Source organism: Aythya fuligula, chromosome 2 (assembly GCF_009819795.1).
Source record: "Aythya fuligula isolate bAytFul2 chromosome 2, bAytFul2.pri, whole genome shotgun sequence".
Classification (NCBI taxonomy): domain Eukaryota; kingdom Metazoa; phylum Chordata; class Aves; order Anseriformes; family Anatidae; genus Aythya; species Aythya fuligula.
This window is the reverse complement of record NC_045560.1, coordinates 95,090,122-95,103,185: the sequence shown is the minus strand read 5'-3', so window position 1 is coordinate 95,103,185 and position 13,064 is coordinate 95,090,122. Positions and strand designations below refer to the sequence as shown.

At 35.4% G+C, this 13,064-nt stretch overlaps 1 protein-coding gene across 2 annotated transcripts in view; it reads right to left on the bottom strand.

Annotated features, from left to right (window-relative positions):
• Positions 1–13,064, bottom strand: part of GABBR2 (gamma-aminobutyric acid type B receptor subunit 2) — a 479,128-nt gene that overhangs the window by 192,662 nt on the left and 273,402 nt on the right. For both annotated transcript variants that reach the window (XM_032180769.1, XM_032180770.1), the window contains exon 8: positions 2,370–2,430. In XM_032180769.1, coding sequence (XP_032036660.1) covers positions 2,370–2,430 — 61 coding nt within the window. The remainder of the gene's footprint in view (positions 1–2,369; positions 2,431–13,064) is intronic.

Here is a 13,064-nt window from a genome sequence, read left to right as displayed (position 1 = left end):
TTAAATACTGGATTTAATTAGCTTCTTTCCATTATTTGGATCTGCTCCAATAGTCCAAGATTTATTAAAAGTTAATGTGAATGTTTTGGAAAGCTTTCCTACCAATGTTTTATAGATTCTTTTTTAAAAATTACAATTTCTACAGGTATTTTCTACAACTATGCCATAGGTATAATAGCCATGTATTAAAACTGTAACAATGAAAGAGGAAAAGAAAATTTAAAAAAAATAATAATCTGTTAATAGCTGGAATATCATTTCTAGTTAAAAAAAAAGAAAAGTGTTTTTTCCCTATTGTTTGTTTCTTATTGTGAATATCATTCCTTATTCCAATTTCTCATATTTTTTTACATTGTTTTCATTTCCCAAATTTTAGTGACAACAAAATTTAAAACAGAATTCAGATGTGTTGATGGACTATTGCTTGTGTGAGAGATAATCCAGCCCTTCTTCTGCATTTCTCCATAGGATGCGTGGGTTACAATGAAAACAAGTAGGCTTTTTTCCTGTAGGTTGATGGGAAACATTTGGTTGATGATCAAAATCCTGAGTATGGGCCTGAAGCAGTTCTGAAACAGCCATTATGTAATGGCAAGGAATTATAAAATGGGCAGCTGTCTCCTCTGTTCTTATTGACCCAACAGTACTTCAACTGATCATAAAGCCATTGGTGCTAAATAGCATCTGTTGCAAAACTGGAAAACATTATAAAGAAACTCAGATTTCAAAGGCTGGCAATAGAAGTCTGTCTAAAATTAGCTATCCAGGTCTTCAGTTGTTCCTCTAGATTAGTTCAGAAGATGCATGTCTCACCTCCCCATGATCCCCTATCACATCATTAATACACAGAGGGAATGTGCCAAACTTCCTCCTCACTTGGATGCTCTAGCAGGGTGCAGCTGCCTTTGGCAGAATGCACAGGGCCTCCTTCAGACTTCTGAGGAATAAACACCTTTTGTAAAATCCTCTTGTAATATTTACTCATGATTCTTTCATGTTGCTGTAAATATTACTATTATGAAAAAATGGGAGGAAGGAGAGAAGCAGAGGAAGCAATAAATATTTATCATCAGTGTTGAGCAGTGATTTCTAAATTATATTATCATGAGATGGCGTCTGCAAAATTTTAGTGGGTAGAAATGCTTCAGGGAACATCAGTTAATAGCATCAGTTGTAGATGTGAAGACAAGAACAATCCTTAAGATTGCTTTTGTAAATTAGAATGAGTAACAAATCCCCTCAAGTACATTGCTGTTCATTAATAATAATGCCCATACAGCAGACAATTTCTGCTCAAAGGATGAGCCTTTGAAATCGGTCAGCAAGATTATGTTTAAAGTGATCTCCTAAACGGAAAGAGTGAGCCTCTTTCTTGTGCACTGCCTGAGAAGGATTTGCCATCTCCATTTCTCACTACTGCTCTCACAAGACCACAAATATGTAATTATTTCCAGCTTTATCTCAGTCTCAGACTAGGAATAAAAACAATAATTATGTTCTATGAGCTGTAGAAACAACTATGACGTGTCTTCTGTGAATTACCATTTCAGCAGAAAACTTTATCAAGCAAGCACCTTGTCCTGGCTGCAAACAACCCTTGACAAATCCTAGTGTCTGCAAGGTGGGGCTCCATCTGTGGTCTCTGCTGCTGAGACCATTTCCTTCAGAATGAGCTTGGGCTGAGGGGATGGAGCAGTCTTGGTGAGTCACATTGCAGGAGACTGTTGCCTCTAAGGGATGAGGTTGGCAGTTTGCATCCTTTACATGCTGAAGCTCTGCCTCCAGAAAGAACTTTTGGCAACCAGTTGCTGAACATCAAAAGCAAGCCTTCAGAGAGCACAAATGCTAACTTGAAAGAGCTTAAGAGAAAAAACAAACAAACAACAACAACAACAACAAAACCTCTCCAAGACCCTCTTCAGATTCAATTTCCAGAAATGACTGTACTAAGGACTAGGTACTAAGTGGATCAGTCTTTCCGACAGCTGTTGTCTGCTGCTATAGATCTACAGTTTCTATGTGTATGTGGATTTTCTGAAAGGAAAATACTTGGAAATATCTCAGACCACTATGTGTACAAAACACAGTACTTTAAACAGGTAATAAAACAGGTAATTTTTTTTTCTAAGTACCTTGCTGCATCTTCCAAGCACTTTCTTTTAAAAGTAACTGCACATATTTTTTTATTAAAAAAATGTTTTTTTTATTTAATTAAAAAAATGTTTTATTAAAAAATATGTTTCATTAAAACATGAAACAAATACCATCAATACATAAGTTTGAAACTGCATACATAATTGTAATGAAATAAAAATAATGAAAATGTAATGTAAAATAATGTAATGAAAATAAAATTGTTTGTAACCTACCTTGGAACTGTGTAAACTTGATGGTTCCCATCCTCTCTCCATTTCTGAAAACAACTTGACCCTAAATAAAATAAATAAATAACTTTTAAAAGTTTTATAAATCTCTCATAATATAGTTTCATTAGAACTGCAGTTATTTTCCATTTACTATTAAAGTACCCAAGTAAGGTTTAAACACTGAAAATAGTAGATTCAGCCAAGACTGAAATAACTCAGTTAACATCTCCTTAAAGATTTCTTCCACATACTTTAAATGGCCTTAGAAAGTTGATCAGTGTCATCACCCACAGTTCGAGAGTGAAAATGGAAATACAATAAAGCCAACAACTTGCTGAATCCCAGATGACTGTTTTTATCTAGGATATGAAAGTTATTAGGAGTCATTCCAGAAATGGTTCTATATTTCATTCATTGTATGGTTCTCCAAATGGCTATTTAATCTACCTGTATCAATGATTATAGATACCAGAAGCTTTTGTGGTGTGTTTTTGTACTATATCAGCATGTATTTCCAAGTGTTGTTTTCAAATGTGATCTCTGTAAGACAGTGCTACCCTTTGTTATGCTACATGTTGTTACACTTCAAATTAAGGTCACCTCATCACCTATCCCTGAGGCTGAATCTGCTCACATATCCCTAGCAAATTACTCCCATCTTTCATTCCATCTTTCTGAGTTAAATTAAGAATATATCTTCTTAATTTTCTCTTTACTTCAGCTATTTTATGATGGAGTGTGAAAGAACAGGTTTTCATTCATCTATGCTAAGTAGTATTTTTAATATTTTGAACTTACAGTGGAATGCTGAATGTTGTCAATATAGGTCGCTGTTTTACTCTACCCCCAGTTTCGATAATTATTATCATCCATCTCCATTAATCTTTGTTTTAGCAGATATTAGAATAAGAGAAACTAAAAAAGCATGTACGGCTACATACATTTCTTTGTGTATAAGTCCCATTATGGGTAACCTTTCTGGTCACAAAGGATGCAAGACACAGTCATATTCAATTTACAGAACAATGCAAGAAAAAAACTTAACTTTTACACTTGCTATAAAATGTGATCTTATATATTATTATACTATTGTACCAATATGCTGTCGATTGGAATTTTAAAAGCAGAAAGAGACTCACTGAGATCAGCTGGAACCATACCAAGGGTGTGTAGTGCTCTTGGGTCTACAAAACACTCACCCCATGTTTCCTGCAAAGCTACAGAATACCACTCCCCTTTGGTAAATACAAGAAGACACATTTCAACAAGTGTAAGCTACCATGTGATAAGGATTAGAAACCAAAAAGCCCAATTTGTGACAAAAAAAGAGAGCAAGAGAAATGAACACTGGTAATAACACAGATTCTCTCGACAGCTACAGAAGAGCACAGGAACTGTTTCTGTTGAAGTCCAGCTGGAAATAAATCTAATTCAGTGGCTACTACCAGAGCTCAGGGAGACAACATAAAAAATTAGCAGGCAGATTTACGTGTGCACCTTAGGAACTTTCATCTAGATCTCCCTTAGTTTGGAGAGTTTCTCAGTCCTGTGGCCTGTGACAAAGAACTCTCTAGTTAAATTTTTCAGTGTGTATAAATTACTTTTTGATTTGCTTTTAAATTTCTTGCCTTTTACTTTAACTCTGTGTCCTCTTATTCTTTCATTACAAGATAATAGTATTGCAAGTTGTAGTTTACTGGAGTGCTGGAGATAAGCATACAGCAAGAATCATTGCTATCATCAATGATGACAGTCATCTACGACTGCCATCTATTATTGACAGTATAATATACCAACTCATGAATTTTTCTGGATTCCCAGTGCAATTGGTTTGCAATATTATCATTGCCTCTTGTAATATCACCGTACGTTTTCATCATGCAATAGGACAGACCATATTCATCTGCTGACTAGAGATAAATATATACAAACTCATTGATATGTTATGAAACTATCAATTGAACATAGATGAGATCTGAATGTTCTGAATAAATGTAAAAAAAAAATTAGATAAAATACATATGAGGAAAAATATTATCTATATTTATATAGAGAGTTACAGAAGTATTTGTTTTTAACAACTCTTTGCTAAGATTTATTGCTTAGAATCATTTAACCAGTAGAAAAACAAAGATATGGATGATGATGAGGAAAGAGTTATAGATTAACTCGTGAAAATGTCCTCGTTATCTACAAAATTATTCAATCACAATATTTTACCTTCAAAAAAGCTTACTGAATAACGTTAAAAAGTAAAATGGGTTATTAAAAGGAAAAAAAAATGTCTAAATACAGTTTGATGAGTCCTGACATTGTCGTAGGTATTGTTGACAAACTACAGCCATTATTTTGTAAAACACAAGACTATTACATTTGGGTTAAAAAGGCTAAAAAAAAAATACAATATTTTTTAATATTCTATTTTATAAACCGATATTATTGCTATTAAGATTTCCATTATGGCTATTAACCAGTCAGTCTTTCAGAAATCTGTTTTGTAGAAACAATGGGTTTATGGATAGAAACAATGGTTTTATGGCATAAGAAGTGAGTTAAAATCTGATGGTTTTCTATGGCCCACATCAAGTCATTTGTTTGTTATCAATATAAGATATAGCTAGAGAGTTATTTTCTTTATAGTTGAGATCCATAAATTATTATTATTATTATTTTTCTTTATTTAAATAGTGTCCAGCACATGTGCAAGGACTGCAGTTTATGGTGTGACTCACTGTAAGGACAAGATCTGATGAAATCCATGTGGATATAACAACAGGCAAAATCCTCATTGTGTTTTGGTGACAATAGTCATAGTTAGATACTGATTAGCAAAGGGAACAGTGATTATACAGATGAGAAGTACTTTTCAAAAGAAAAGTAATAGAAGTAATGTTAATACTGACTTCAGAACATGATTATTGGATTCAAACAATATTTCCCAGTCATGTAATTATTTTACTTCAAGAGATGCAAAATATGGTCTCTTCCCTTAACAAACATTTCAATCAACTAAAAAGTGAACTATATTCACTTAGGTCAAACCACATAGTTTATTATACAATAAAGTAGTTAATCAGAAAGAGCTTTCTTCTTCAATAAACACACATCATAACAATGGATAACAATAGAAATCACACAGAAATCATAGCACCCATTTTATTTTCTTCAATCTACAACCTACAGACTATTTTTTCTTTCTTTTAAAGTAATTTTCTTCACCAGTTACAAAGGTGATGCTACGGTAAATACCAATTCTACAACAGATCTGCCTAACTCTCCGTTATGGACAAGCAGTTTGCATTGGCAATTATCGTTGAAAAGTTGATGGGAATTAAATAGTAAGTGTGTGGCTTGGAGTCTGATACACAGAGATGTGAACAGAAGGTGGAAGAGAAGCTCAGTCTGGCACAGAGTTCTTGAAATATATTTCATTATTGCTAAAAGCTGTAGAAGCTCATGTTGTGTTTTTTTTTTTGTTTTGTTTTGTTTTGCTTTTTTTGTTTTGTTTTGATTTAGTGATATCTCCAAATCCAGCTGCTTTTCTTATAATTGTTTGTCTTTTTTTTTTTTTTTTTTTTTTTTTTTCCTAAAAAGACACATTTTTTTAATGTGCAATTTAAATGATGAAAACCAGAACTGGACCGAACATTTCAATGTTAGTCTCACAACTGCCACATACAAGAACATGACCCTTCTGTTTCTTCTGCACATTGCCTTCTTCTGTGTGCTCCAGTTTTATAAGCCTAGCATTGTTTTCTGTCCTACTTGCAGACACTTGGCTATACAGCATAACTGCATTTCACCTTATTACTAAAAAGACAGTTTCTTCTTGGAAATGTACAGTCTCCCTGGATGTACAATCTTCATCTTCTTTTCTTCAATTTATGTCATTTTAAGTCATCGGTCCTTTATTTGTGGTGAGAATAAGAAGTTCACAACAATCATCCATTCATACTCATAAAATATTTGCCAACATTAGTTTTAATTTAGACACATGGGACTTTCCCTGTCATTATAGCATTGTTAGTCATTTGTCTACAGTGGAAGCAGCTGTTTCATATATTTTAATATTTTAATATTTTCTTGGTTGATATTAAGTAGTTATCTTTGCTCTATTATGAACATATTAAGTTCTTTTCTAGCTATGGAGCACTAGTATTTATTAGAATTTTATTTGCATTATCACTGACAGTTTTATTAATCTGCTCTGGACATAGGCTCATGCCAATATCAAAATTCTTTCATTCCTCATACAGCCAACACATTTTTTCATTCACGTCTTTCACTTCTTCATCACTCTATAAAAGGCAAGTTCAGAACATTTCTAACTGCTCTGTCAGTCAGGGACAGGTCTACACTTCAACTATTACTTCATTTACTTTATTTCTGCAAAGTGTCTCAAGTATATTAATCAGAGAAATAGCATCTATTTGATTTTCCACACCATGCCTACAAAAAAAGTTGGCGTTAGTCCATGCATTTTCCAATCTGCCAATACTTTTCAAGGGTTCCTCCTCAGTTCCACTCCACTGACCAGCAATCTGGGCTACCGTGCCCTACAGGCGGGTCATCTCCCTATATAGCAGTGCTTATCCCTGGCGGGTTTCCCTGAAATGCCCATAGCCTACATAGTCACACCAGTTCCAAAAATGACTGTCAGCAGTTTTTCCAAAAATAAATTAACTTAGTCACTTTGGGCGTTCTTCAGTTATATATGTGAGATAACGTAAACCATTTAAATAAAGTGCTACATAAATACCTGAAAACCAGTGGGATCATTAAGGCCACTGAAGTTGTAGTTTCTATTTATATAACAGTGTATTACTGTGAAAGAATATCAAGTATTGGCCTGTAATTAAGCTGTCCCGTTAAGCTTCATAATATCTGCTGAAATGAAGGTGTTCTTCTAATCCTTTAGTGTCCAGTCCAGTAAACAAAGGAGACAAGGAGGGTGAAGCATCAGAGGACAGCAAACCTGAGAGCTTGCCAACACACAAAGGGCCTGCCATGTGGCTCCCAGCTGCACAGTCCTACACCTTCTTACTAGCAGCTCAGCACTCATCAGGCCCCTAAGTGGGCTACGGCAGCCTGTTAAATCAGCAAGATGTATTCAGCTATTTTTGGTTTGGTTTGGTGTGTATGGGGATGTTGTTTCTGAATTACTTTTACAGTGCCAGACCCCAAACCAGCACAAAGGAGCAGCTAGGAGCAAGAAGCATGGCACCCTTTGTTAGTCCCAGAAGCCTTTTGGTGTTAGGCAGTCTGCACAGCCTGCTACACATCATATACACTGACATAGATTTACTCATGCAGGACTCATATCTATGCCTTCCTGGCCATACACAGAGCAAGCTGGATCTTGGCTCCGCAACGTCTAGATGATGAAGAGCTACACGTTGTGAACCACAACCTCTTCCACCCTCCAAACATAACCTTTAAGACAACAGTAACCCAACAAGTTTTCATCAGTGCAAGTCTAATCTCACTTCTGAAACAAATAGCAAATTTTCAGTGGAGGGCAGCCTGCACAGAACTCTTCTGGTTTCGACCTAGTTATGTCACTCGATTAGCTGGAGACAAAGGGGTCCTTGAGCATAGGTGGAGAGAGGATATGAGACAGGCAGCAATAATATTGTCACCCCCTTAAGGACAAAGAGGTAGTCGTTACAGGAACAGGGAGAGGTGAACAAATTCAGGAGGTGAGGAAAATTATAATGGCTTGTAAAACCAACAATGCTCCTGAATCCTGAGAATTTTATATCTGTGAATAAAACATTTTAAGAACATGTGATTAAAGCAGATCTAGTTACTGCAGTTTTTCAAGCCTCAAGACTATTTTCAGAAAAGGTGTTTCTGTCAAAATTTTCAAAATGGAACATTTAAATTTGAAATGCAGGATTATTTTTTTTTTCCCTGCCTGTTTTCTCTCATATGACATTTTCTAAGAGAACTGGATAACTGAACACTGGTGTCTGGAGAGCAGCAGAAGCAGAGCAGCTTAAAGAACAGGTGTGAAGAATCTGGTCTTGACTAACATTTTCTAAATGAAGCATTACCATTATTCTCAACTAAATACATACTTGTGTTCTAGCTATGACAGAACATGCATAAAAAAAAAAAAAAAAAAAAAAAAAAAAAAAAAAAAAAACTTACTTCACAGTATTAAGTATTTGCCTGCTCCACAGGAATAATGCTTGAAAAAAATATTTGCAAATGAGTAAGTTTCCCAAACATGAATACATGGGTTTTGGGGAAAGAAGGTAGGAAAGAAAGATTAAATGACAGAAAATGACAGATGAAATGCACAGATGTTGCTACAGAGGTACAGTGCTCAGAAAATAAATTAAAAATAAATAAATTAATAAAACAAACAAACAAAAAAAAAACACAGGTAATTATGATGGTGATGGAAAAAGAAAATGCTGAACTGGTGATCATCAAATCCTGTAATATTACAACCAGGAGATGTTCATCAAAATTATTAGGACATTGGTCTAAAACAGAAAAAACAGTAGCATTTTTCATTTTGTTTCTTTGCACAGCAGGTAGCAAAATTATGAAACTTTCATTGAGTGTGGATTGCATGTTTGTTTTGTTTAGAAACAGGGGTCTGGGGGTGGACTGCTCTACTGACCTCATGGGACATTTCATATGTTCCTATGTAGCTTCTTCTGTGATCTCTTTGTAGACAGAAGAGTATATGGGAAAACAGCTTTATCTCAGAGTTCAGGAAACATTCATGACCTTTTAAATAGGTTACAGAAACTGCTTCAACATGAGTGATGTACAGGATAAGCAGTTGTACAGGTTTGCATCAGAAGCCATTTGGAAATATTTGGAAATAAAAAGCATAGGAGAGAGACATAAAAAAGTGTCACTTTTTTTCTCTCTCTCTTTTTTTTTTTTTTTCCCCCAGAGCCAAACTGTTTTGGAAAAAAATATCCAGCAATTTTCATTTTTAAATATGGGCTTAGTGCCATATATTTGACAGGAGAACATCTCTGTTAACAACAGCTTGTATAAGTAAACTGCAGCACTGGCCATTTGTGCTCTGTGCTTTGGCATACATCTCCCTCAACAGCCTATAAGCCTACAGAATAAATGACATTCTATAGAAACTGAAGTTATATACATATATATACACACATCTATATATTCAGTAAGAATTATTTTTCATCTGTGATAATATGAGAGAATGGCATAACGCAGTAAGAGAGATTACACCGTTCCTTTAGTATGAACCATCTTGAATTACACGTCCTTCCCAAAAACAAGATTCCTCAATAAATACTACACTTTACATCCCCTAATACCTCTCCAAATAAGGACAGGAATGACAGAGAGCCCAGCTTCCACAGCCAGGGCAGAAGAAATGGTAACCGAGGACCAGCACCTTAAGTCTCAATTTTAAGGTTTGAAACCTTAAGGTTTCCTTAGGGATAAAACAATTAATTGTAACAACTTTGTATGTCTATCATTCCATACATAAGTGCAAATATAAAGTACTGTAAGCCTTACCATGATTTTATCATGCTTCCACTAAGCTCTTTCTAAAATGAAGAGTTCCAGTCTCTTCAACCTTTCCTTTATAGAAGACGTTTTTTTTTTTTTTTTTCCTAACTCCAGCCTTTATACCCCTTTTTCAATTTTCTTATTCATTTCCTGAGGAAGGCTATCCATAACTGAAACACAGGATATCGTTTGAGAGGATGCTCTTGCTGTGTACAAGGGTGCCTCTATTTCTACCTAATATTTTGCTACCTGAACTTTACCACATTTGGGACAGACATTCAGCTCCATTTCCAGGGAAGTGCAGGAATCAGACAAGGAATGGACAGAATTTCTTTGGATGGAGTTTCTTCTCAGCTCAGGGGAGAAGATGATGTCCTCAGTCATCAGCTGTCCTTGCATAAGTGTACTGTGGCCAGCACATTGTCATCAGATAAACCCAGATTAAGCTGTTCCACTAGATTAGCATTCAGATGTATACATACAATTTTACACAGCTATGCTGAAGTGAGACAGCACAATCATAGCTTTTTTGTTTAGCACAGCAAGCTGAAGTAGTGAACATCTGAGCTCTCTGTTTTACACACATTGGCAAGTCTAAGGGTTCCTGACAAGACAGTAGAAATTCTTAAGCAGGTGGAGATATGGAAAAAAAAAAGAAAAAAAAAAAAAAAAAAGTATATTAACCAGAAAATCATGCAGATAATCAAACAGTGTTGCACTTGCTGGCCAGTGCAGATGAAGAAAGAATAGATCTAGTACCTTAATGCTTTGTCACTCATACTAGAATGTGCTTGCACATTCAGGTAGGTTTATGATTAGCAGAAGGCAAAATATGATCACAATTAGTTGTCCTAGGTTTAAAAGCATGACAAGAAATAAATTAAAATAAATACCTGGCAAATGTTTTTTTTTTCAAGTTTTTCTGAATACTGTGGGAAAAAACTAACATACACTGAAGTTGTTTGCAACAAATACTTCCATGTCTGGTGGTATAACTGACTACTAACATTTAGCCAGTTTCCTGATCTGTGAAGCACAAGCCAAATAATGCCTTCACTCTTGATGCAATTTTTTTGAGATGTGTGTACAAACATTGGATGTAAACAACCTGTCTTTCAGGGTGGTAAGAGAAGAGGAGGAAGAAATAGTCTGTAGCACTGGGACTAGAAATTCAAACCCTTTTCAGTGTGCATTAAAAAAAGTAAATTTGAACTGCAGAGGTGATGTTGAGAATTGTTCTTTTGAGGTTGAGTCCCTGATGATTTCAGTTTCTTGCTCTGTATGTCTGTAGAAACAGCATAACAGTATATTATATTCCACCACGAATGTGTGTGTGTGTGTGTGTTTTTTAAACTGTTCTTGTAAGAATGAATCAGAAGAGATGGCATAAAGCCTTTTAAGGACACCGTACTAAGCAGCAGTATTATCTGTTCAACAGTGCAATTTCAGATGATGTTCAGAAGTAATTTCTTTCATTCTCTTCAAACTCCATTAATCCCAGTGGAGAGAACAGCACAGACTGCATTTCATTTGTTCTGATGATGACCCAAAAGATGGTAGGAGCCACTACCTACCCTCTGCATACTTCTTCCTGCCCAGTCTCTGTCACATCTGCTGAATACAGTACATTGCTTTGTTTACTACACTTTTTCCAGTAAGAAGCCAGCCTATGCTATTAGCAAGGTCTTTGCATCCAAAGCAGAGCATGCTGGTATTATTCACATGCATGTGATCTCACCACAGAGATCTTTTGACTATTATTGTTTTAAGTGACCAAACTTCTTTTATTCAAAATTGCCTTAATGAGTAAGAAAAAGAAAAAAAAAAAAAAAAAAAAAAAAAAAAAAAGGCATGCAGACCAGCCAGTTTTACAAATTAGCATTTCAAGCTTGTTAGCCTTGTTAGCCTTGGATGATTCTTACTACTGGGTATAGAAAAGACTATGATAGGAGACTCATTTTCAGTCTTCCATGGCTACTCTACATCTGAAAATTCCCATGCAGGCAGAAATGTGAAGCTGATACCTATCGGGAAAGTCATTTGTAAACAACTAAAAGGCTGTTGCTTTAGTGCATCCATGTCTAGAACACAAACACTGAGCTTCCCTCCTTACCCAACACTAGCTCTCAAACAGGAACTCAAATATTTCTATTCAATATTCATGAAATGTCTCTAGTGACTAAAGGATTTTAAATCTTTCTATGGCAAATCAATTAAGGCAATTCAAAGCATAGGAACTATCCAGGTCATTAACTTTCTAATATATAGTTCACAGTGACAGTCACTGAAAGGCTGATTTTCCATTTCATAATGGAACAAAGATAATACCTCATCTAAACTTACAGCAAGTTTGTAACAGCTGTTTATTTTAACCCAGATATAGTTTTGGCTTTGCTTGACAACTGTCAGAATTATTATGGCAATTAAGATGGCTTTTTCTATAAAGCTAAAGAGCCTAGACAAAACTATTTCTAATCTTAGGGCTTTAGAATCACCTTTCTTTAAAATTTCAGATTTTGCTTATATTGCTTTCCGTATCAGCAAGTGCTCTTGAAGACAGCTATGTTTGATGATAATGAAGTAGATGTTTCACCGTCTTCTACTTCCTTAGTGCTACATCCCTTCAGGTGATGCTTTCATGAGCATCAAATTCTGACCAAAAGCTGCAGAGAACAGTATTAGTGGCACTGGGCAGGGAGATTTGAACAGACTTGCCAGTGGCAGAAATGAGTTCTGGCCAACAGATTTTTTTATAAAATCAAATTAAGCCCTTTTTGTTGTCCATTTTAATCCTTCAGGGTGTTCTAACCTGTGCCAACAGCCTGCAGAGTATCAATGAGATATAATTGGAATATTTTTGAAACTTTAAAGATTCTCAATTTATATCCCTGCAGCAGTTTTAGTGAGAAAAGACATCTTTTTCCATGTTCTTCAGAAAACAGTCAGATCCAGAGACCTTGGAAGATGCTCAGTTCAGCCTCTGAGTTGTGAGAGATCAGTATCACACGTCATTAGATCCTACATAGTGTAAGAGCTTTCCAGCTGGCATATATCAGAGCTCTCAAAGGCGTAACTCTCTTCAGATGCCATAAAGTGATGCTTAGAGTAATGGGACTACTTTGGGTTCACTCTTCCCACATTTTCAGAACATTTCTGTGAAGGCTTACTGATATTTAAACATCTTTC